Here is a 23,790-nt window from a genome sequence, read left to right on the forward strand (position 1 = left end):
AGTGCGAGGGGAGAAATTTTCAAAGTACACCGAGCAAGAAGCCAAAAATGATTGCAAGGCAATTCTTTAGTGAAATGAAGCCACACAAGCACTTAGCCTGTCGTATGACAAATAGGAGGAAAATCCTCAGGATCGTTCGCATCTGGCACACGTGTGGTGGACTCGACCGACTTCTGGCGACCTGAAAACAATGCTGCTTTGTAAACAAGTAAATATGAATCAACAGAGAAGTGATCGAACATATACAGTGAATGTAACATAACAAACATCCCAAAAATAAAGAAACAATTAATAACCTCAAGCTTTCATCTACGTATGGTAAAAGTGTCCGTTATAAGTGATAAAAATTCCGTCCCGTTTAATACATTATAAATTTGAGTCAAAATGACGTGACGACCGGTGCAGTTGCGTAGGCGGCTACTCTCGAAGCGGCGAGGTGGAGCTTCCAGTTAGGATCGAGGTGAGACCATCGCGAACTGCAAAGATGAGTGATCTAGCAAGGGTCCCGCTCCCATCCTAACCGTTACGCTTCACCGCGCCGCGTTGGGCAAAGTCGATTACGTAACTGCACCGAGATAAATGGCGTTATCACTCGATTCGAACAAAGTGGATGGAAATTAGGCCAGGTAGACAACTCTATACCATTACCAAAAATTAACCGTAAACTCTGTTTTTAACGCAATAAACATGCTCAAAAATGGACGAACAAGAAAATTCAGGTGTTTTTGGGATGTCTGGTAACCTAATCCCTAACAGTTAGGACGATATTGACAAAAATAAGAAAAGGACAATGTGAAAAAAGGGAGGACAGTGACCTTTAGAAACTTGTTATTAGTTTAAACGAAATGAATGGTCTGAAATGTTTTGAGCAACATTTTACGTACAGATTCAGCGATGTCTATCGCTCAGACATCGCTGAAGCCGTACGGAATATGTTGTTCAAAAGAAGCTTCAGCTTCACACCGCTTAATAGGTGCACAACGGAAGAGCAAGAAACTAAACTGATCATGAATTGTGCAAAGCTGCTAACTTTAATGCATGTTAGGCCTGATCGACAATGAGATGTCTAACCATAATATCTCTAGATCTCCTTTCTCTCTCTGATATTCCACACAAGGAATAAACTGAATCAATTTAAGAATTGCTTGTTACAGAAATAAAATTTTACAAATTTCAGTATTACTAGAATCTCCTCTGTTCGTTTCCGTAGCATGCGCACCTATACGATGCATTTTGACTAGGTCACATTCGCCACCGGAACTTAGCACACGGTAACAGTAAAGAAATCCATCGGTAGTTGCGACGAGAAGGTGTGGTTGACCGCTGATGCTGAAATAGATAGATTTTTAAAGTGTTCGTATCCTGTAACAAATAGAAGTAACCAACGTCAACATTGCTGCCACATTCTTTTTATCCGATCCTGGAAGAATGGCATGTGCAAAACTCCTCTCTACAGTCATTAGTTCGTTAACTTGCGCTGGAAGATAGTTTGAAGCGGCTTGAGTTAGGTAACCAAACCATCCAGTAGACGATTCCGCGGATGGTTCTCTTCAGAAAAGAAATAATTTTTGCAAAAATGTGCAATGTCGTAGTGGAGCGAAGACGGTAAAAAAAAAACTCACTGCTTCTTTTCTTGATCTTCAGGTTTCTCCAACTTGAACACATGAACTGTTTCAGTGTTGCTTGATGAACACAAGTACGTAGAGTCAGCAGAGAAAGCCAGCGAATAGATTGTCACACATCTAAATCACCGTTCCAGAAGTTCGAAATACAATTGAAGAAAAGAAAAGTGGATGGAAAGGGTGCTCAGTGTTTACAAATTTCTTTGGAATGTGCCAACCGTCTTCAATTCAGAATCGCTGGCGTTTATGAACAAAATGAAAAGATGGTTTATGATGTTATTGACGAGAATCCGACCTGTACGACTTAGTACTTGCACAAACTAACCAGTATGTGAAATCAAGGCTTTTATCCTCCACGACTGGTTTGGTACCAATTTATAAACTCCGAGAGCGATGTAAGACTTTGCTGGCCTAGGGCTCTTTCGAACCATCAACCGTGTAGGCACAGGGAATCCTCCTACTAATGTGTCCTACTATTACTACTGTCCTAGGAATACGTTTACTAGAGCGGCGAAAAGCAACCTACGGTTTTTTGGTGTACAAATGAACAACGCTTTCTTCATTTTCCACACCAAAACAAAACAAAAGAAAGCACAAAACTAAAGGAACACAGATGAGGTATATCCAGCTCGGATTCTCATACTCCATGAGTCCACTCCGTTCAAATGTGTTTCGTTCAAACATTTGAAGTACCATTCGCTCATACCGCACACTGTATGACTTGACACTGATGCAAAACAACAGAAACGTAATAAGAAATTCTAAGAAGACTTAGCCATGGAGATACGGTGATTCTTTTTCGTTCTTAGTTTTAAGCACGAAAATCTGTTTTTTTAACTGGTCCAGAGAAAATAACTTATACTATACTCACCTAGACATCCCTCTACGAAACTCGAAAAGTCTTGTGCCTTGTGGGACACTATACACTCGAATCACAGTTCCTTTTGTGCTAGCAGTTGCAATCATGGTACCTGTAAAAATGGCGTTAAGAATGTATACGGAAAGAAATATATCCTGAAAATGAATAAAATACCATCAGCGTTGAACTTCAGGCACGCAAGAGGCCCATCATGTGCCGTGAAAGTATTCACTGCAGATAAGTTCATGCAGTCAAAAATATGTACCTGAATGCAAAATGACTTCAATGGCAATTGAATAAACGTTATTTTTAAACAAAAATTTTCTACGCGAATTACGTCGAGCCTGACTTAAATCAAGCCAAAATCAAATATACTCAAAGTCAAAAAAGGGTAGTCCGCGCTGCGACGTTATTCTTTCAGAGGAAAATATAGAAAAAAACGCAACGAAAATAAGATACAGTTTTTGTTGCTGTTTTTACCTATAACACAATAGTTATACGTCTCTTACTAAGCAAGTTCGTGCAAATTATTACTGAAAAATCTGTTACTTTGTAGAATAAGAAAGCATTTCCCCATTCTGCTATGAATCCTAACCACCAATTATATAATATTTCTCACAGGAATGAGACATTGTCAAGATTTCTATGTAGCGATCAATGATCACAGTGGAAATGTAACATTGTTTATAAGCCATAATTTCTAAAGAATGCTTTTATTAAGTCCCTGAAGACTAAAAATGATACTTTGATAGAGATTCAATATCTAACCTCATCTCAGAACGTGGACAGATTTCCTGAAGATAAAATTTCTAGTGGACTTTTTTGTCTGCTAACAGCAACAAAATGCGCAATGTCTTTTCCACATCAATATCGATTTTGCTTTTTTTGGTGGTGAATGCCAAACGGCAAGCGTTATAACACATACATCCATCCTATTAAACCATTCTGGATATTGTAGGATCATAAACTATGGAGAATACGAATGACACTAGAACCGGTCCAGCTCCATAACACATCAATCGAGAACGTATACTTCGCAAAGACATAGTTCTTATACATACTGCATGTAGAACACTTCTAACAACAAAAGGTGTTTTTTTTTTCAAAGTCACTTCTCTTTGTGTACTGCAATTTGCAGCCCATGAATCATTGGTGATTCGACAAATTTTTCAAGTCAGTCCTCTTGCACCCGTGCAATATTCTAATACGTTGAACATAATCTTTAAAATTACTTCTGTTTCGTCATGGAAATTGTCGAAATTTCAAATGAATATGAATTTAGCCCCAGTTTTGTACAAAAACCAAGAATAAGAAGAAACAAAGGGAAATTTTTATTAAGCATTACTCACACTTCCAGCTTCAGCGCTTGCTGGATATGCAATCAACGAACTGCCTGCAGGTGAGAGATCGATCAAACCGAGCCGATTAAGCGGAGTATCCAGAATTGTATGAAGTAGCTAAAAGAAAAAAAGAACAAATTACGAGTTACGTGGTGTAAGGAAACTTCCAAAGGAGGGAAATAATGATTCCAAAAAACTGGTATATTCTTTCGGTCCTTAGCAAATGACAGCGAAAATACAAGCATAATAAATTCAAGAAATTGAAAACATTGAAAGAAACACCGACTAACCTTCATATCTTTTAGTACATAAATGTGGATACTATCTTCGAGACATACGACGACACGCTAAACAATGGAACTTTAATCACAGTTGAGGCGGAAAGAAACAGAAAGAAAGACTCACATCCCGATTGAGTTTGACATTAAGCACAGATTTAATGAATTTGTAAACGCATATCATATTTTTGCTTTTGAAATGATAGATGCAAATAACCCGTGGTTCCTTCTGTGAAACGATAACGACAAGCGAAGAGTTGAACAATCTTTCAACAATGATCGCATCATGTATAGCTGAAAAGAACTATTCAGAAGCGTAGAAAAAAATTTATCACAAGAAATAACCTTTCAAAAAATGATTTCTTTTTCGAAAGTAAGCCCCTATGAAGATTGTTTAAAAAAAATGTATGTTCGTGAGGGACACTGCTACAGATAAGAAAAAGCAATAAGAAAGAAATAGTAAACGGTAGTATAACAGTCTACGAAAGTAAAACTAGTTAAACGGCAGGAAGTAGTGACATTTTTCGGTGACGGTTATGCACTGCAGTCAAAATTTCAGAATTTCATTCATTGCAAATAATCTCACGCCCATAAACGCCAAAATAGGCGAATTGTTTCTCGTAAATTGCACCAGTCAAAAACTCAAAAACAAAAAGAAATGTATACGATGCCTATGCTCATTTTGAGAAACTTATGCCTCTTTTCCACATTTTCTTCTAAATGACTGCAGACCGATTTAGTTCTCGACTACATCCATGTTAACTATACCAACAAACCACAAATCACACACTTCAACCACAAATCACGCAACGAAACACTAATGTTTCTTATACTTCAACAGAAGTATGAGAAACATTAATGTTTCGTCGCGAGCTTAATCCTAGAGAACGAGAACCGTAATTCGATTTGAATTTCTTTTCCAGCGATCCACAACAAAACAGCAAAGCTCCAGCATGAACTATTTTTGAGAATAAAACAAACAGGTTGTCGAGATCTTCAGATTTGTCTAAGATCTTTTAAAAACCCTGACCTACTAACTAATTCTTGGAAATGATGGACTAACCCGGTGAACTGTCGGCATTATCGAGTAGGATTGAAGATTCTAGTACATCCGTCGTTTTATAGAGGATGTATCCATTTGAATGTCCCACGGCCAAAGATCTAAACAAGTCTTCTAGACGGCATATATCTAGAAGAAGTGAAGAACTTGATTATGGTAGATTTCTAGGGTTAAATGTAGTTGTGGCTGGGCACACAGTGGGGCCCTTATTTCTGGACGTAAATAACTAAATCTATCGAGACATCACCTAACACCTAACACTTAAGCATTAGTCTTACAGGTTCTATGACATATAAGCTAAAGTTACTAAACGAAAAAAGTAAGATAGAACGTCCAGAAATTCGAGCGCCACTGAGTAGCCCCAACTACATTTTCCCCGTTTTCTATAGGTTTTCTCAACAAACAGGTTTTCTCCATGCACGATCATCATTACGGAAGAATTTTGTTTTTCTCTCATCAAGTAATGTTTAACTAGGTGAAGCAAGTGATAATCACAAGCTTTCAGTTCACAGTAAACGATGAGTCACCGTTACGCAACCGGCTTTTCAGTTTACTTGCAAAACAACCCCTTTTATTTTTTTTTAATATTACTTCAGGTAGTCCCAACACTACAAAGCTGTCTATTTTAACTACCTTAACTCCATATGTTAAGCCATCGACAGGAAATGTTCCAGAAAGAAGTGCAACGATTCAACTTCACAATTTCGAACGCACATTTCTTAGCGAAAAGAAAACTTCTATTGATCTGTACAAACGTTAGAATGAACCCAATTAAGGCTTAATCCATAGAGTGACTCCAATCCCAAGATCTCATCAGACCTCCCGAAATGAAGTCTGGATCAATAGGAGTAAATGATGTCCTATCTCCATTACCGTCAAAGTGACTTTATCTTCCCAATAACTGCTTCATTACGTATATTTTCAATGGGTTTACGTTCGTAAGAAAACAAAAATAAACTTTAAACAACAACATACTTAGCATCTTGATTGAAATTGACACATAGAAGGTGGTCAACGTCGTCACAGGTCATGAAGTATTGGAAATCTGTAGTAAAATAATAATGACGAGCTAATCTATAAAAAGCTAAGAGGCTGAGTAAATAAGATGAGTAAACAACAAACAACAGCAATGGAAAGATATTTCGACATCGATGAAGTCACTGCACACAACGACGACTTGCCAATAATCAGCTGATCGAGCGTGCACACGAGGAACACGTCCTCACCGCGTTGCGACCAACGCGGCGCCGCACATATCCTGGGACAATGAGGGATGCGACATTGCACTCCGCTCAGCGGAGCGATACGTTTCCGGATAGGCACAAGGGCAATTACGTCGATGTTCTCTCTCGACACCTATCATTCCGTCGATATCAATGCAAATGTCCACTATTTGACTATACTGATGGAGATTATAGATCAAACGACATGAGGTACGGTGCAATTGCGTACGCGCTCGAAACGGAGCGGTGGAGGCAGCAGTTGAAACCGAGGTGGGACCATCGCAAACTGCAGTGGTAGGTGGTGCCAGCAAGGGTCCCAGTACATTCCTAACTGTTCCGCACCGCCTCGAGAGAAGCCGCGTACGCAATTGCACCGTGCTCATGTCGTTTTGACCCTACTATAGGTCCTCTGTCTCGGATGAGTCTAAAAGCGCATGAAGTTCCGACAAGTTTTGTTTATATACCACAATAGTGGATCAACTACACTTCGTGGATTTATAGCCTGCTCCAAAGTTCGCATAGTCCTGCATTTTCACACGGACTTCAGTGACGAGTGGTGCAAGCGATGGTCCCAACCCGATTCCAACCGCCTGCGCTTCATCGCGCCGCTTTGAACGCAGCCGTTTGCACAATTGCACCGTACTTCAAGTCTTTTTAGTCCGACTGTAGAGACCAGCAAATAAAGAATAGGATGTCTGGCGTTGATCAATCCGCTCGGGACACACCACCGTGTTCACTTCAATTCAGAATCGTTTGAGGTTTACGAACGGGTAACTGGCCTAAACAATGACTTGCGGGGGTCAGCGCATGTATCAAGTCAGTTCTTTTATCCTCCCTGACAAATCTGATACCAATTTATCGTCCACGGAGGAATGAAGGTCTTGGTTGGCACGGCGGCGGTTTCGAACCATCGATCGATCGTGCAGACAGAATGGAACCACTTACCGACTGCGCTATACCCGCCCCATTAGCCGAGCTTATATAATAACGTGAACTTGTATTTTTATCAACTAACAAAAGAGATCAAAAGTGAACATTTTGATTCCAGCATGGAATTTTATAAAGCTGGAGTAGCTGTGGTGTAGATTCGTGGAAAAAAGTCTAAAAATTCGAGAAGAATCTATGAATTTGAAGAGCGATCGTTATGAATCATAACTGGATGTTAAAGTTTTTGTTGATACTACGTAAACAACCTGGATAGGCGAGACGTGGTGTTGGGCACAAGGTAAAAACAGCGCAATGGTCTGCTGATGCTGTTAACCGCAGCGCAGCGCAATTACCGACCGCATCGTTATGCAGCCTTGATTTCCAGAAGAATTGATGGATGGGTGGTCCGCGGAAAAATCTGAGATACGTTTAAGAACGGTAGCTCCGTCAAAAATGATTTATAACAAAAATAGAAATTTTATCCTCATTCACGTACAAATTGCGAAGCAAAATAAAAGCTCTTCGAAGGAAGTGATCAGTGAAACACTAATGGCAGCATGAGGTACTGTTGACAGTCTCGGACTGGGACCTGGGTCAGACAATATAGGGCGCAAAACGAGCCAGGTGTATTCCACCGTTGTGGAGGGTAAAACAAGAGGTCGTAACTCAGGACTCTTCCAGTTCAACCGTGACGTTGATGACATCCTGCGAAGCACAATTGAGCAAATTTCACGTTGGTTCCATTTTTGCGTCAGCACGCCCCTTGGTCGATCTTGAGTGCGCCAACGATGTGGTAATATTCGCTTCAAACAAAGCGAACTTGAAATGTAGTTCGGTAATATTGGGTCAAAACGACATGAAGCACGTACGTAATTGCGTACGCCGCTTCTCTCGAAGCGCTTCCGTGGAGTGTAGCGGCCAGGAGCGTGGTGAAACCCTCGCTGACACCACCCATCGCTGCGACGGTCCCACCTCGGTCCCAACTGCTGCTTCCACCGCGCCGTATCGAGCGCGTACGCAATCGCACCACAATTACACTCGCGATTCATGTCGTTTTGACCCGACTATACTATGTTGTCAACCTAGTGTTAAATAAGTACGATTTTTTACTTTTGATTATCGAAGATGACCTATTTGCCTTAGTAGTGAAGTAATTTCCCTGGATTCTCTAACACTTAACACTCATGACGTGAAGATCGGAAATAAATTGGTGGATTTTTTTAAATGAAGTTTTTTCTTTAATAAGGATTTCTTCTCTAATCTTTTGATCTTTTTTCGAAGCTAACCCACCAGAATTATTTCAGCATGGTGAAATTGGATGTTGCAACCAGAATTTTTGCTCTTGAACTTTTTATTTACTTCGCAAAAATATAAGCTTATGGTATTTGCTTGTACATAACATCTCCATCGCACATCTCCATCTATCTCAGCTGATAAAAATTAAAAGATTAAAATGTGAATTAAATAAAATGATAAATAATTAATCTGTACAGGAATTGTTAGAATCGTTGATAATTTCTCCGCTTCAAAATCGTTTTGTACTTTCCAAAGAATATGAGTAATGCACATTGTAAGAACAGAAACGTAGTTTATTTTTTTTTTTTTTGAAAAGTCCGCCGAGAAGTCATCTATCTCCCGTCGTTTTCCTGCTATTAAACTTCAACTATTATTTTCTTTTAAGCGCTATTAAACTAGAGTTTATTACTGCAGTGAAATGGAAATCCAAAATTCACTATACCTCTCTATGTGAGGAAATTGAGAAAGGAAGCCGTCATTTTCATATTCAACGATCCTGGAACATCAAAAAATCATGTGGAGACGCAGAGGCAGTATTTCTTCTTTTCCTTGATTTCTCCAATGTTTTTTTTTCTGGCAAGGGATAACCGCTTTTTTCAAACTCATTTTGTTCTCTTCTTACTTCACCTATACCCTCATATAATTCCATGCAGATACCTCGTCGTTTTCTCAGGAACGAAACCGGCGAGTACGATCGAAGCGTAGTGTAATTCCATACATTCTGCCCCAACATAAATTTCCTCTTGAATTTCTGTCGAATGCGTCACCGATTCCGAAAATTGTGTCGAATAGTGGTTGCAGTTCCTTTACAGTGCCTTTACAGTTTTTCTATTCATTACCGGTTCCGCCTCTCTTAAACATTTATAAATGCATACTTCTCACACTCTCTGTATTTTCCTCATTTTTCAATCATTTTTGAATCACATTCTGGATCTCTGGTCACCAGATAACATTAATTCTATTGAATATTTTTTATTTGGCTAGACATTCATAATCATAAATAACACTTGTGACCACGGATAACTACTAAGCTGATAAAAATTAAAATATTAAAATGTGAATTAAATAAAATAATTGATAATTAATCTGTTCAAGAATTGTTAGGATCGTTGATAAATTCTCTGCTTAAGAATCGTTTTAAACTTTTCCAAAGAGTATGAGTAATACACAGTGTAAGAATAGAAACGTAGTTTACTTTTTTTGAAAAGTTCGTCGAGAAACTACAAAAAGTTCTACGAAAACCGGTCCAGGCATTCTTTGGTGGAGAAGTTCGCTCCTTGCATTTCGTTCAAGATATCAATTTCGGTTTTCCGTTTCTAAAAACAGTTATATTTGCAAAAAAAGTGCAGGATTATTTTCTTATACAAATTATTTATACAATACAAATTGAAACTTATTTCCATTATGATAGTCGGTTAAACTATGTGTAACTGAACTTTGTGTAACTTTATGAAAGATCTCGAATCGCTTGAAAATCTTTGTAAAACTATTGGAATTTTACGGGACTTTTAGTTTTCAATTTAGTGCATAATCTTTTTAGAATCACGCAAATCTGCGTTGTTTAAGAACATTTTACATCAAATATTTTTGAGAGGAATTTTTCAGAAAAAAAAAACAACCAAAGATCTTGGAATCGAAATTGAAAAAAAAACACCTCGAGGTGTGGCGGGCACTCATTTCTTCTTCTCTTTTTCTTCTTTTCTTTTTCTTCTTTCCTTTCTCTTCTTTTCATGCAAGTCTTGATTTAATTATTGAATTAATAAATTTGATGAAAATATTTGATTAGAATTTATTGAATCAAAATTATTTAAAATATTCCTCTATCTTTTAGTTTAGTTTTAGCGGTTTTAACGGTGGTATCTTTACACCAATTTTATATACCATTTTGCAAATATATATATATATATAAATTCTTTTTTTTCTTTCAGAAAAGTCACGACTATTCACTCGAATAATTGATTTCTTTCATATTTAAGCTCTCTCCACATCTTATACAACATTAAATTCAGGTTCTTTTCGCAGAATTTGCTTTTATAGTTGCCAATTTGATTTTTATGATTTTCCTTACATTCCATCTAAATGCATATGATACATTCATTTTTGATGATATTATTTTAGTGATGGTATATTTATTGATTTTTTTTACATTTTGTCTATTTGGTCGATGGCTAACTCTACGAATGAGTCTATGAGTAGGTGTGATTTAGGGATCATGCCACCCTTTGTTTCTCTCCTTGCTCTCCTTTGCCTTCTTACATTTGCCGACAGTCAAATGCCGGGAGGACTTACTTTTCTAAATGCGAGTGATCCTGAAATTATGGTCAGTTCATCCACAATTTATGAGTGCTTAAGTTTTTGAGTAAATAGCTCTACCATCAATGTGACTGGTCACCGTTACTATATGAACTACATGTACATCGGATTTAATTAAGAAAAAATTGAGGAAAAATCGTGGAAAGCCGTGAGTGCTGTCAATAAAAAGCTAAAAGACGGACACGATCTTATGGTTCCAGACAAGGTTTGACCATATCTATTTATCCGGAAAAGATTAATCCTCGTATTTGTGTATTTAAGGTAGTGAAAGCTCAGTCACAAGCTGGTACTAGATACATATTTGAAATAATCTACGGTGAATCTACATGTAAAAAAGAAGTAAGCGTTTTCTTTTCCCAACCATTCCATTTTCTTCCAGAAACTTCCTCATTAATTCACTGTAACGTTTCAATTAGTGCAAAATCATAATTGTTTCCTTCTAGAAGTTCCCTGAACTTGTTGTTTTCAGGAAGCAAATACAGCTACTGCGGCGAAGTGTCCACTGAAACCAAACGGACACAAAGCTGTGAGTTCAAAAATATCTCTGGATTAGAAGAGATAAATTTTCAGATTAAGCCACGCGAGAAATTTTCTGCTTTCAGTTGTATAACGTCGAACTGTTGGAGAAGCCAGGAGAGAAGGAGCAGTTCAATGCTGCCAAAATCACGGACATCCCGGCCGAAGAGAAGATTTGAGTGGCATGTATGAATTGTATGGATATCACGCACTATTTAGGCAATAATAAAGAAATTTTGACACAATTATCAGTTTTCCATTGGAATTGTAAGAAACAGAGTGCGGATCTAAAAATTGTGAGTAAAATTTTTAAGAAAAACTTAAACAGTTCCCCAAATGTTGTTGGTACCGTAGAAGGCGAACTTATTGGCCCAATTACATGGGTTGGGCGGTTTTTTGCATTGATGAAATCTCTTGTTTATCTGAAGATTTTTTTCTCAGAAAAAAGCAACGTGAAAAAATATTAACTGTACAAATCAGTCACAAAACTATTCATTTAAATAACTACTCGTTTATTTAAATAACAGTAGTAAAATAGCTTTTCAGATTAGCATCACAATAAATAGAAGATTTTTCCAAAATGTATCTCAAAGTTCACTTTGAATGTATGCACGAATATTATGAATCACGGAAAGGCGAAAACTTTGATCCGGAATCGTTTGAGGTTCATGATTGCAGAGGTAAACATTATCATTGAGGTAGCCAACTGATGTAAATATCAAGTAGGTGAAAGCGTTGCTGTTTTCCCTTTAAAATAATAATTGGCTTTTTTCTGCACTTTACAAGAATAGTTAGCAGGAAAAATAAGGTTTTTGTTCCCGTCCTTGTTTGCTTTCATCAACTGCTAAATGGACACGTTTTGATAATTTCATTAGCATAATGCTTATCACGGATTCTACGAATGCCTCATTTTCGTTGTTTCATGTAAATGTGACCACCATAATCGTATATAAATGTCCGTCTCACACCATTTCGTATCTGTCTAGCTTCGTAAGTTTTTGAGTTGCAACTAACAGGTAGATAGCTTCCTAGCGTTCTTGAATCATCAATCATACCCTTCTATCTCACCCTTTTCCTCCTTTTTCTGGTCATTTTAATAATCCAGGTATGCGTAGCCATTTCAAACAACGTGATGAGTTGAAATGGTAGAGAAAAGAATCAAATTACTCAGCAATGACCCTTTTAAAGCAGTTTCTCCCGCTCGTTGGCGGATGCCTCGCGTACGCCTTCTATTGCGGGCATTGCATGTTATTTGGTGCCTCGTAGGGAGATCCGGTGCGACAGGATCGTTTCCCAAGTGGTTTCCCGCTCAATTATGAGGAATCGCGCTTATACTCATGAGCTACACCCCAAAACTTTCTTCTCCATGGAGTGATCCCAACACCCCCAGTCTGATGATACGCTGTTTTTAAGCTCCTCTCGGATCTGTGCTGACAAATGTTTCGATAATTGGTCCAGCTATTTCTCGGTAGAAGGAGTTCTTTCCTGGCATTTAAGTTGCGGATTTGAGTTTTCGTTTTCCGAAACCAGTTAATTTCTCAAGATCAAGAAAAGAAATTTGTCAAAAATACATTTTTATTGCAGTCGTCGAAGCGATATACTTGTAAATACCACAGAATTTTGTTTTAACTTTTCGAAAGATTTTTTTCGAAAAATCAAAATTTTCATAGAGGAACGAAAATTTCCAGGAAAGAGTTTAGTGCATGCACTTTATATGATAATGTGTGTGATTTAGGAATCATGTCACGCCTTGTTTCTTTCCTCGCTCTCCTTTCCATCGTCATATTTGTCGAAAGTAGACTAGGGGGAGGAATTGAGACTCTGAAAGCGAGTGATCCCGAGAATATGGTCAGTCCGTTCATAAATTATGAGCGCTCAGTTTGATAAAAAAAAAACTTCAAATCCAACTGATCCGTGTTCTTCGCCAAATTTAATCAAGAAAAAAAATTAAGAAAAAAGCATGGAAAGCTGTGAACGCTGTTAATGAAAAGCTTGACGACGGACACAATCTTATGGTTCCACTTGAGGTCTGATTACAATCAACTATCCAGATTAAAAATTTAACATGGACTTGTGTATTTAAGGTTGTGAAAGCTGGATCACAAAAAGTTGTAGCTGGTACGAGATACATTTTTGAAATAATGTACGCCGAATCCACATGTGTAAAGGGTGTAAGTGTTCTCTTTTTTCAACATTTTTTTTCCAGATATTTTCTAATTATTTTTTTATGAAGTAGTAATTTTTTGAAAAAATGAAAATTGTTCTCATCTCTAATAGTTCATTGAACCTATATTCTTTAGCAAGAAAGTCCAGCCACTGCTGCTTTATGTCCACTGAAACCAAACGGGCGCAGAGCTGTGAGTTCAAAAACAGAGAAATGAAAAAATAAAAAATTTTTCAATTATCAAATGAGATAAGCTTAAAAATTAGTCAATATTGAAATGTTATTCCTTTCAGTTATATAAAGTCGAGCTGTGGAAAATACCTATGGAGGTTACAGTTACGAAAATCGCGGACATTCCTGCCAAAAATTAGATTTGATGATATTTTCCATACATTTTTAAATACTACATGCTATCTAACCGATGTTAAAGAAGCATCAACATAACAATAAATAGTTTTGCATTGGAATTGTGAGACGGATTGTATCGAGCTAATAATTATGGATGAAAATTTCTAGAAAATGTGTGTCAATTTTTTAAATGTTGTTGGTGCTATAGAACGCTCATGGCAGTTTTATCGTTTTTTTTTTTGTTGGATTTTTTCCTTGAATGGAATTTTTCGTTCACTTGAAAATTTCGCTTAAGGAGAAAGCAACAGCAATAAGTTATTAACTGTACGAAAAAAACTTGCATAGTTGATTCATTGAAGTAACTATTATATTTAATTCATTAAAGTAAAAAATTTGTCAGACTAGGATAATATTATCTCGGGTTTCGAAAAAGAAAAACACATCGTTTACTCTTAATTTATGTACATGTGACGCTAGAAAAGTAGGAAAAGTTTTATAAGAAATGAACGCTTCGATCTAGAATCGTCTCAGAATTGTTTTTCTTCACTGTTTTACTTTTCTCAAACAGTTTTGGTTGTAATATGGCAGACCTGGAGGGATAAGAAACAGTAGGTTGGAGTTTGTGGAAGGAGGTCGAACCATCCGCCATACAGCCGTTACGAGAGCTACGGAAACCTTTTACCAGTTTTGATTGATTTTAATTGATTTCCTTGAACTGTGGCCAAGATTGGTATTGATCGTCTTTATTAAACAACGGCTAACGTTTCGGCGTTATCGCCTTCATCAGAGTCTGGAAAATTCAAAGCCATTAGTGATTTATCCCCTCAAGGGCCTCATCACCCTACAGAAAGCATCCAAACCGTAGGCAAACTCAAACAGCAAAAGACAGTCGAACATGGGCAAGTTTTGATTGATTTGCTCGAGCTGTAGCCGAAATTGGCACTAAACTTTCTTTATTAATGAACAAGCAAGGTTTTGGCGTTATCGCCTTCCTCAGAGCTTGGAAAAATCAAAGCCATTGGTAATTTATCCTCTAAAGAACCTCAGCACTCTACAGAAAACATTCAAACGATGAAAAAACTCAGACAACAACACATCGGGTAGTGCTTACCTCATTTGCTAAACCTGGTAACATAATTATCACTGTAAAAATGTTGCGACGTTTGCCCAACACAGGCAGAATTCGGCAAGTACTTCAATCTTCTCAACCAGCAGTGACCGCATATTAAGGTCACAAGGAAGAAACCAGTAGACAACTGGTTGGCTTCCTTGAATGTGCACATCTATTTGTGGAATGGGATATGGAAGACTAAGTGGTATCGAAAACCCAGTAGCAAGAACATCTTACTCCACTATCTTTCAGCGCATCCCAGCAAAACAAAAAACTCCATCATAGGTGACATGAACAGGATGGCGACATGAGTTGCAACGAGCAGCCAGGAAGAATTATAGCTTGTAAACCTTGCTGACAACGTGACTGTGTCCAATGGGTACCCGACTGGAGAATGTATTGCTCGACAGTCACGACTGTCGAGCACTTATCTCCCAAAGGCCCTCAAATGATCAGATATAAGCGGTAGACGAGATGGAAAAGATTCTATTCTGTCTAGTTTACAATTCTGATGATATGAGCAGAGCGATAAGGAGCTGTCTACGCAAAGCGGGTCTACAGAGCGACGTTACGGTTGTGGAGATACCGCCAGCCCATCTTAGGTGTCAGCTGGTCCGTAATCATGCATATGATCGACTCTGCACAATTTCCAACTGCGCAGTTTGCTCATACGGAAGAGAGGGTGATTGCATGGTATCAGGAGTCGTATATCGTATCACGTACAGATTGCATGGTGACGATTATATGGGACAACGGGACGCCCGCTGTGTATTGAGCTGAAGAGAAAGGATGAGTGCACTGCGACCACAAACGAATTAACCCCATATCAATCCCTGTGCGGGTTTTGATTTACGGGACGGGCCCTCAGGTCCCCTACAAAGAACCCATCTGATTCATAATTGTGGTACATGCTGGTCTGTTACGTTACCAGATTCAGCAGATGAGGTAAGCAAGGCCGATGTGTTGCTGTTTGAGTTTACCCATCATTTGAATGCTTTCTGTAGAGTAATGAGGTGGTTGAGGTAATAAGTCATTGATGGCTTTGATTTTCCCGGTCTCTGACGAGGGCGATAACGCCGAAACGTTAGCTGTTCGTTACTAAAGAAAGTTCAATACCAGTCGTCTCCTACAGCTCAAGAAAAAATCAAGAAAACTACGTATTCAACATGCCAAGATTCAAGGACAGTCGAACATCCGCACTATCTTCCACCACTGTTCCAATCGTTTGTTCACTTGCAGTCGGAGGAAAGCAGATCATTCTTAGCTTTTTTTTCGTCTCTTTTTCGTAACTTGATTCATTTTGATTTATATCATCAGACGTGGACATTAATCCATTCGAGATTGTAAGATCCATCTATCTAGTTTATCTTTAACTCTGAAGAACTTCTACCAAAGCTCTTATCTTTTAAATTGCCCGCCAACACAAATCATGGGACCGCATTTTGGGTAATAGCCTTGATGATATGTGACATTTGGTGGGGATAAGATACGCCAAAAATTAATTTATAGTTAAATATTCCTAAAATTGACGTTACCATGAACGTTACGATTTTGACAGCCCATTCATATTTATTTGAGAGTTTCAGTATTTTTAGAACTTGGAGGAAGTGGCACATTGAAATTGATTGGGAAGCTTGCTTTCCATATAAAAAGATTCCTTGGAAAACTATTATTTTGGACGTTTTCTGGAAATTACCGTGGCTAGTGTAGTTTACTCTTTGAAGTTGTGCTAATAATTTGTTAAATTAAAAAGAATTGTGAAATAATGTTGTTGAGTCCTCGCCTGATTACCACTTGTTGTGTCTTTGAGGCTAGTAGTATATGAGGGTAGTACTAACTAATTCACACTCTACAACGGCACCCTTATAACCGTGTTAAGGGCCCGGACGACCTATAACAATTATAAATTGACTCCAATCACATTATATCACTTTACGTCCCATCCAGGAAAACTATTCAATATTGTAGAGCAATATAATGCAATAAATTCAGGGAATCTTCCAGAAAAGCATGTGTGTAGATTGATCCTAATACAAAAATTCTCAATTGTTCACTGGATTCGAGCGGGGTGAAATCCAAACGATTTTCTCTTGTGTAAAGCTGCAAAACAGTAACAACAGCAGCTATTCTCATGCTACTTTTTAGATGTTAGAATAAAATTTATAAGCCAAGCTACCAGTTGACGGAATAAACAAGCTCATCCATTAAAAGAAAGAAGATGAAGGGTTCGGTATAAATTAAGAATCGTAGCGATTTATGGAGATGTACGCGAAAGCGTTGCTAACCCATGAGCGCTTTCGAACCATCAACTGCAGAGACACAGTGATGACCTCTCGGCACTGCACTAAGTTATGTAAAAGCTCCAAGTTATTTTAAAAATTTAGCATTTTTGTCATTTTTGTTTTTTTTTGTGTGCAAAAATTCGCAGGTTCAACTTCAATGGCAACGTTTTGATTGGGTCACAGTTCTTGATAGCAGCAATCGTTTCTGTTTTTTTTTTGGTTTTTTTTTCAAGTTCTAATCTAACGAATGTTTTAGAATCTGAATTTTTCTTTTGGTTCAAGGCGGAATGAACAACTGCTTGTTCGTTTCTATCGTTCTTTTCTCATCGCCATTAATCTTTTTTTTTGTCCTCTCCGCCTAGGAAAATCTTCGTCCATGTGGTGATGCACTTCGTTCGTTCGTTATATTGTTGTTTGCTTGCAGAGATTCTTTAGCCTTCTCCTCGCATTACATTAGGATTTGCTTTAGATTATCTTCATCAGTTAATTCATAGGAAGTTCTATGATATCCATAACCGCCGAATTTAGAAATATTCCCTCATTTCCTCGCCTGAAATGTGGATTTACTAGTTCATTCTCATGCATAGATACGTAGCATTTCCAGCATAAGGAGGAGAAAAAAACATAAGGAAGAGAAAAATCTTTTCACCGTTCCCTAATGTTTCCTATATAGCTATGAATAATAACATAAATGGCTCATATAGCTGTAAATAGCAGCAAATTTAAAATAACGTGGTGAATTTAAACGAGAAGGCAAATGTTTCTTGCGTTCCGCACATTTCTTCACATTCACATTCACATTACAGCATTTCTAATACCGTCTCTTCAATCTATTTTAAGGATTTGTTCCCAGCAATCGATAGTTATGGGTTCATTTTTTTCCTGAGTACAAGAATTTGTTTAACTTTGATCACTCAAATGTTGACACCTGTAAAAGCGCAATTTTAAAAAAGGGATCATTTTGATAGTTATAGTTTACGGTGACTAACATGGCATTGTCGAAAACCACGAAACACATTCAATCAATGGATAGATTCTTGTGTTTGTGCTTCCTTTTAGCCGATTATGGTCTTGAATAAGAAACTAAACATTCTGTTGGATAAAAGTCTTTGTGAATTCAACATAAAATCATTCTTGTGTGTTAAATGTTGCTGAATCGGTCATCACCAGTAGTGATTCCATGCCGACAGCGACCGTCTCCTCATCAGAAACGATCCTCTGCTTCTTAAATCATTCAAAAATTCGATAAGTTTGATTTTTTTAAATATAGAAGCTTAGTCGGTTGCTATGAAAAATTCTTTTCTGATTACAATCTGCTTCATTCTATTTTAACTTTTTTCCAGATTAGGTACACGTTTCTGGCTGCTACTTCCTATTCTTAGGTCAATTCCTCCAATTATTTCAAATTTATCTAAATTCAAAAAGCTGGACACTACGTGATCCACGAAAGTTTACGTGCTTTCGGCCGCCCAAGTGCAGTGTGACCCACTGATGAGTCACGCTTTAAGCACACTTTTTAGATTTTCTCTAAAAATATCCAGAGTGCTAGTATTTTTTCCATTGATCTCCTAAAACAAGTCGCGGGGGAATTGTACTAGAAGTGGTAGAGAAAATACTCTATCATTTCTAATAATTACTGAAATTAGCATCATTCTTCCTAATTTATTGACTCCAATGGTCAAAAGTTCGAAGTTCCCGCGATCTTAGGCGCGAAGATCCACAAAATCTTTGGAATGTTCGGATTTTCCTTTATGTTAGCATAGAATTTTCTTTTACTGGGAAAAGTCACTCCATTGCTTACTCATCGTTGACACTTCGTAGTCAGCCTCAATCGATAAATAGCGTGAAACGTTCAGGAAGCATGCAACCATACCTTATCTTCGTTCTCGTCTTTCTCACCTCAACTGCCACGGCTGATAAAGGTAAAGGTATGATGACTGGAGGAGTAATGGATCAGGATCCAAGTGATCCTGGATACTTGGTTAGTTCATTTATATCTAATCAAATTTTGTTACATGTAGACATTACTTTAAAAGCTTTCCTTCCTTCTTGTAATCGTATTTCCTCCTAAATTTTCGTTCATTTTAAACTGTTAAGGGTTTCTGTCGATGTCGAGACTTGTCTGGAATATTTTTTCTTTCAGGCAAAAGCGTGGAAGGCTGCAAAAAGTGTGACTGAGCATTCATCAAATAACGGGCAATATGTCATGGTTCCAATTAAGGTTAGTATAAAGTTGTTCTTCCTACTAGGAAAATCCGATTAAATAAGGAAAAGGGAAATAATCGTCGTCGCAGTTAATGCACAACGAAAAAGCATTTCATTTTCCTCTCGAACGAGTAAATTCGTCGCAGCCCACAATCACTCCTGGAGTGAGCGCAATCCGCGTTCGATCGAAGGCAGCACAGGAAAGAGAGAGTCAGGTAGTGGAAGTGCATGTGTTGTGACAGATACGCTGGGGTAACCAGGACAAAAATAACAGCACTATTTTAGTTAGGAGGACCATTGTTCTGCAATTTTACGTCGGATTAGGTAGGTAGCGCCGAGTTTTGCTTCATTTACTTGGCCTTTCTTGCTTTTTTAAAGGCATCACCCCACGAATCTGAGTTGGTACGGATCTCAGGTGGATTATTCGTAGACAGGATCATAGTTTAAGGAGAGGGGGGAGGGGGTAATTCCGTCCACTTCTTCCTAATTGCCGTAAAAAATGGCCCCGAACATACAGCTTCGAGCGCTCCGGCGCGCTATTTTCTACAAGGCACGTCGATTGGAGTGCGCCAGCCGTGCGCACACACCGCATCTTCCGGGCCGTTTCTTACGTGAATTAGCAAGAAATGGACGGAATCACCCACCTCTCCATAATCAACGATCCCGTGCACGAATACTCCACCTGAAATCCGTACCACCTCAGATTCGTGGGGTGATGCCTTTAAAGGGACGCTAGGCCTTTTAAAACTCCGAGGAATGTGACAGTAACTAGTCTGCGCGGTTTTGTCTCAGTCATTGACTGTTTTCCGGGTTACTTTACTTTACGAAAATTTGCTTGAAGCATGCTAGAGTGAAAAACGAAGCGCTCTCCTTGACTAAGTCCGTGTACTTTCGTTATTTCCTTGTCCTCCTGACTTTGGGTGCTTGGAAAATTGTGTGCAGATTTGCGTAAAACTAGAGATACGGAAGAAAATCGTACTCAGCTCAACTAGGACATAAAATAACACTTTACTAGTAATTGTATGGTTAAATACATGTTTATTTGCTCCGATTAAAATGCTCCTTGAATTGATTCATTAAGGAAGGGGACGGAGCTGTGAAATTTTTATTCAGAAAGATAAGAATCCAATGTATGCGAATGTTTCTCCTTCCAATTTAGGGCCAGGACTTTAAAAAAACTCTGTTGTGATTTTATAGGTTCTCAAAGCTCAATCCCAAGTTGTAGCTGGATTCAGATACATCTTCGAAATACTTTATGGTGAATCTACATGCAAGAAAGCAGTAAGTTCTCCAATTTTGATATTATCATTGGAATACTGGTAGTTTAAGGATTTCTTACTTACAGAACTACAACTTTAGGTTTTCATTTTTTTTAACATTTCTCATTTTTCACGCATTTTGGACTCTTTTTTACACACAACTCTTTTGTTTGTTTTTCATTCACTCTGTTCTCTACAACACACTTTCTGCAAACTTTTTTTTTTACATTTCAGGATATTGCTAACAAAGAAATCAATGAAGCAAACTGCAAGCTGAATGAAAACGGAAACCGAGCTGTTAGTTTTCATGAATTCATTGCGAATTCAAATCGTAAATCCAGAAATGTTCGCACACTTAGTATTTTTAGCTTTACACTGTCGATCTTTGGGAAAAGCCCTGGCAAAACTTTGAAGAATTCACCGTGACGAAGATTCGGAACGTCGCTCCCGGAGAAAATCTTTAAATCTATTCTCCATATCTTTGAACATTGTTTGTTTACGTAAAACAGTAAGAAAAACATTATGTAAATTTATAATATAACTGATTTCATAATCATTATTGATTTTACTATGATAGCCTCATCCAGGCATTAATCCGGGACGAGACGCTTTTGTAAGATTCTCTTAAGAAAAAATATAGACAGAGATGTCATTGGATTCAAAAAAAAAGTAAAACGAAGGTAGGTGAGGTAAAACAACAAGTGTTCACAGCAGAGTTACATCTATTTGAGCCTCTCGTTATATCCGGCTGCTAATGTTTGCGAATTTATTTTTGATCGATATTGATCGTGGATAGGATGACCGCAGCGGTCGGCACGATGGCTTTGGCAGCAACTTAGGTTTCCAGAAACGCTTCCCTTTAGAAGACGTGATTTTTTTTTCCTTTCCATCACATTATAATCGGTGACGATCATGTACAACAGTTCAGAAAAACTACTGTGATATGATCGACAAAATCATTCCTGAAATATCGCAATGAAATTTCTTGCTGAACGCTTCATTGTCAAAATAGAAAGGATTTTCACCGCATTAAAGTCACCTACTCCGGAACAAATCTTTTCACTTATCATAACGCTCAAAACCAACGAGGCAGATTTTTTTCTGCCAACTTATAATCAAGGACAGGTGTAGCGCAATGGGTAGGAGGTTAGTTGGTTAGGCTGCGACTGCACGGTCAATGGTTTGAAGTCGCATTGAAGACAACCAAAATTTTCGATCTTCCAAAGTCGATAAATTGGTACCGGACGATTGACTGGTCTCGCAGGACATTTTATAAGTCGAGCTTGCGTTCATGATTCTCAAACGATTCTGAATTGAAGTCGAAGTCAGTCGCAGGCGCATTTTGGAAGGATTGATCAACCCCTTGCATCGAAGGGAGCATAAATAGGCTATTTTGGGATATCTCCACGGACAGATAGGATTAACGATGTACATATTCGTGATCTACACGCGTAACCGTATCGCTTCGTGGAGAGATCCCAAAATAATCACTTCCGTAGTATGTCGCATTTCAATTGTAATCCTGAAAAATACTCTGTTGAAGATAAATTTTCCAGTGAACTATTGTTGCCATTGAAAACAGTCAAAACAGAGCTACAGCCCTCTTCGTACATTATTCTTCGTGGTTTTCGAAAATCCTGAATTCTACTGTCGATGATCTTCTCACGTTTGTTGGACACATAGAAACTTTTCGAATTATTCCGCGATTAAACTTCTATACCGAAAAAAAAACAACAACAATCCATAATATCAGTACAACTCCGTCTCTGCATCGCCCTATAGCTATTGATTTCATGTGTCCGAAAGGAACAATAAACTAAAAAATCCGGTTATTCATACATTTGAATAAGTGAAAATGAAAGAATTAATCGTCTAAAAATTCAAACGGTTGGGAAATATACTTGGCCATTGAAATGTTAGAAAACTCTGTTAGAATAAACTATTGAAAAAGTTCAATAAAAAACGATCAAAGTAGCGCTGGATAGCGTTCGACTTATAATTGGTAGGAATACCTCTAGATTAGAAGGAATTGCGCCACAAGCAACAATTCACTTATTTATTTTTTTCTGCAGTTTCAAAATTCAATTCGAGAACAGTGATCGAAAACTCGGTGCAGAGGTTTGAATTGTCAGTCAAAGTGTGGGTGCGAATCAACGGTTGTGAGCTGAGAATTTGTGTCATTTTCGGATTTCGTACTCGTATTTAGGACAAAAATATTTTTTTTTCTATACCTTCTAGAAACCACATGAGATTGATATCAACCGTGAAGAAGCAAGTACAACTACTAACTAACTACTCCTAAGTGAATATTCGAGTTTTTCCCAGCTTATTTGGAAAAAAAAAACCACAGGGACCAAATCTAGCCAGCACTGATTCCATCAAAGCACAACCAGAAAACGAAGAAGTATTTGGGACAAAAAATATTTTATACGAATAATTCGTCTTCCAGGAACCGCCGAGAAACTGTTATTAACAAAAAACAGAGCGTACAACTACGTAAAAGTCCTCAATGGATCAAGAGAGAAGACTAAAAAAAGGCGTCATTGTTCGTTGGATAAAAGATAAGCGGCGAAGACTCCGACATTTCGATTCGAATAATCCAATAATTTGAATTCGAATAATTCGTGCGCGTAATTTACAGGCAGCAGTCTTCGCATCGGTGTGAGGTCACAGCTGATCTACACGAGTGAAAGAAGGCAGCAGAGAATGAACCAATATTTGAAAATAATCCACAGCAGTAGCGAGTTTTGACGGTCTCTGCGATCTTTTCAACAGTTTCTAGCGAAAAATTTGTTTATTTGCGAAAAAGAAAACAACAATAGGAAAATCAGAATAAGAATAAAACCATGAATGAAAAATATTTCTAAAAAAATCGTGACTGTTGTCTTCGAACACGATAAACAAGTTAACGCACGTAATGTTAACACCTAAACACGTTTCGAACATAATATTCCTTGTCGGACATGTGAAAACGAGATGAACTTGAT

General features: G+C 37.9%; 4 protein-coding genes across 6 annotated transcripts; 3 read left to right on the forward strand and 1 right to left on the reverse strand.

The window, feature by feature from the left end:
• Positions 1 to 92: 92 nt before the first annotated feature.
• RB195_016134 (uncharacterized protein) lies at positions 93 to 6,522 on the reverse strand (the record flags this gene model as incomplete). Of its 3 annotated transcripts, none has more annotated exons than XM_064207160.1 (12): positions 93 to 181; positions 1,220 to 1,329; positions 1,387 to 1,548; positions 1,623 to 1,742; positions 2,494 to 2,593; positions 2,656 to 2,746; positions 3,831 to 3,938; positions 4,112 to 4,168; positions 4,227 to 4,393; positions 5,163 to 5,260; positions 6,135 to 6,233; positions 6,386 to 6,522. In XM_064207160.1, the coding sequence occupies 12 exons, from the start codon at positions 6,520 to 6,522 to the stop codon at positions 93 to 95; spliced, it is 1,338 nt and encodes a 445-aa protein (XP_064063039.1). The 3 variants fall into 3 exon arrangements, with proteins under 3 accessions (XP_064063039.1, XP_064063040.1, XP_064063041.1); XM_064207159.1 differs by having other exon boundaries at positions 1,184 to 1,329; XM_064207158.1 differs by lacking the exon at positions 6,386 to 6,522 and having other exon boundaries at positions 6,135 to 6,190.
• A 4,295-nt stretch (positions 6,523 to 10,817) lies between these two features.
• Positions 10,818 to 11,613, forward strand: RB195_016135 (uncharacterized protein; the record flags this gene model as incomplete). The annotated part of the gene is made up of 5 exons (XM_013444126.2): positions 10,818 to 10,925; positions 11,049 to 11,123; positions 11,180 to 11,257; positions 11,388 to 11,444; positions 11,521 to 11,613. 5 exons carry the CDS (start codon positions 10,818 to 10,820, stop codon positions 11,611 to 11,613), a joined length of 411 nt encoding a protein of 136 aa, XP_013299580.1.
• Positions 11,614 to 13,174: 1,561 nt separating this feature from the next.
• On the forward strand, positions 13,175 to 13,969 carry RB195_016136 (uncharacterized protein; the record flags this gene model as incomplete). The annotated part of the gene is made up of 5 exons (XM_013444125.2): positions 13,175 to 13,282; positions 13,387 to 13,461; positions 13,519 to 13,605; positions 13,735 to 13,791; positions 13,892 to 13,969. The coding sequence occupies 5 exons, from the start codon at positions 13,175 to 13,177 to the stop codon at positions 13,967 to 13,969; spliced, it is 405 nt and encodes a 134-aa protein (XP_013299579.2).
• Positions 13,970 to 19,200: 5,231 nt separating this feature from the next.
• Positions 19,201 to 21,267, forward strand: RB195_016137 (uncharacterized protein; the record flags this gene model as incomplete). Its single annotated transcript, XM_064207161.1, has 5 exons — positions 19,201 to 19,320; positions 19,483 to 19,560; positions 20,742 to 20,825; positions 21,038 to 21,100; positions 21,172 to 21,267. The coding sequence occupies 5 exons, from the start codon at positions 19,201 to 19,203 to the stop codon at positions 21,265 to 21,267; spliced, it is 441 nt and encodes a 146-aa protein (XP_064063042.1).
• Between the last annotated feature and the right edge of the window lie 2,523 nt (positions 21,268 to 23,790).

This window comes from Necator americanus, chromosome V (genome assembly GCF_031761385.1).
Source record: "Necator americanus strain Aroian chromosome V, whole genome shotgun sequence".
NCBI classification, from domain to species: domain Eukaryota; kingdom Metazoa; phylum Nematoda; class Chromadorea; order Rhabditida; family Ancylostomatidae; genus Necator; species Necator americanus.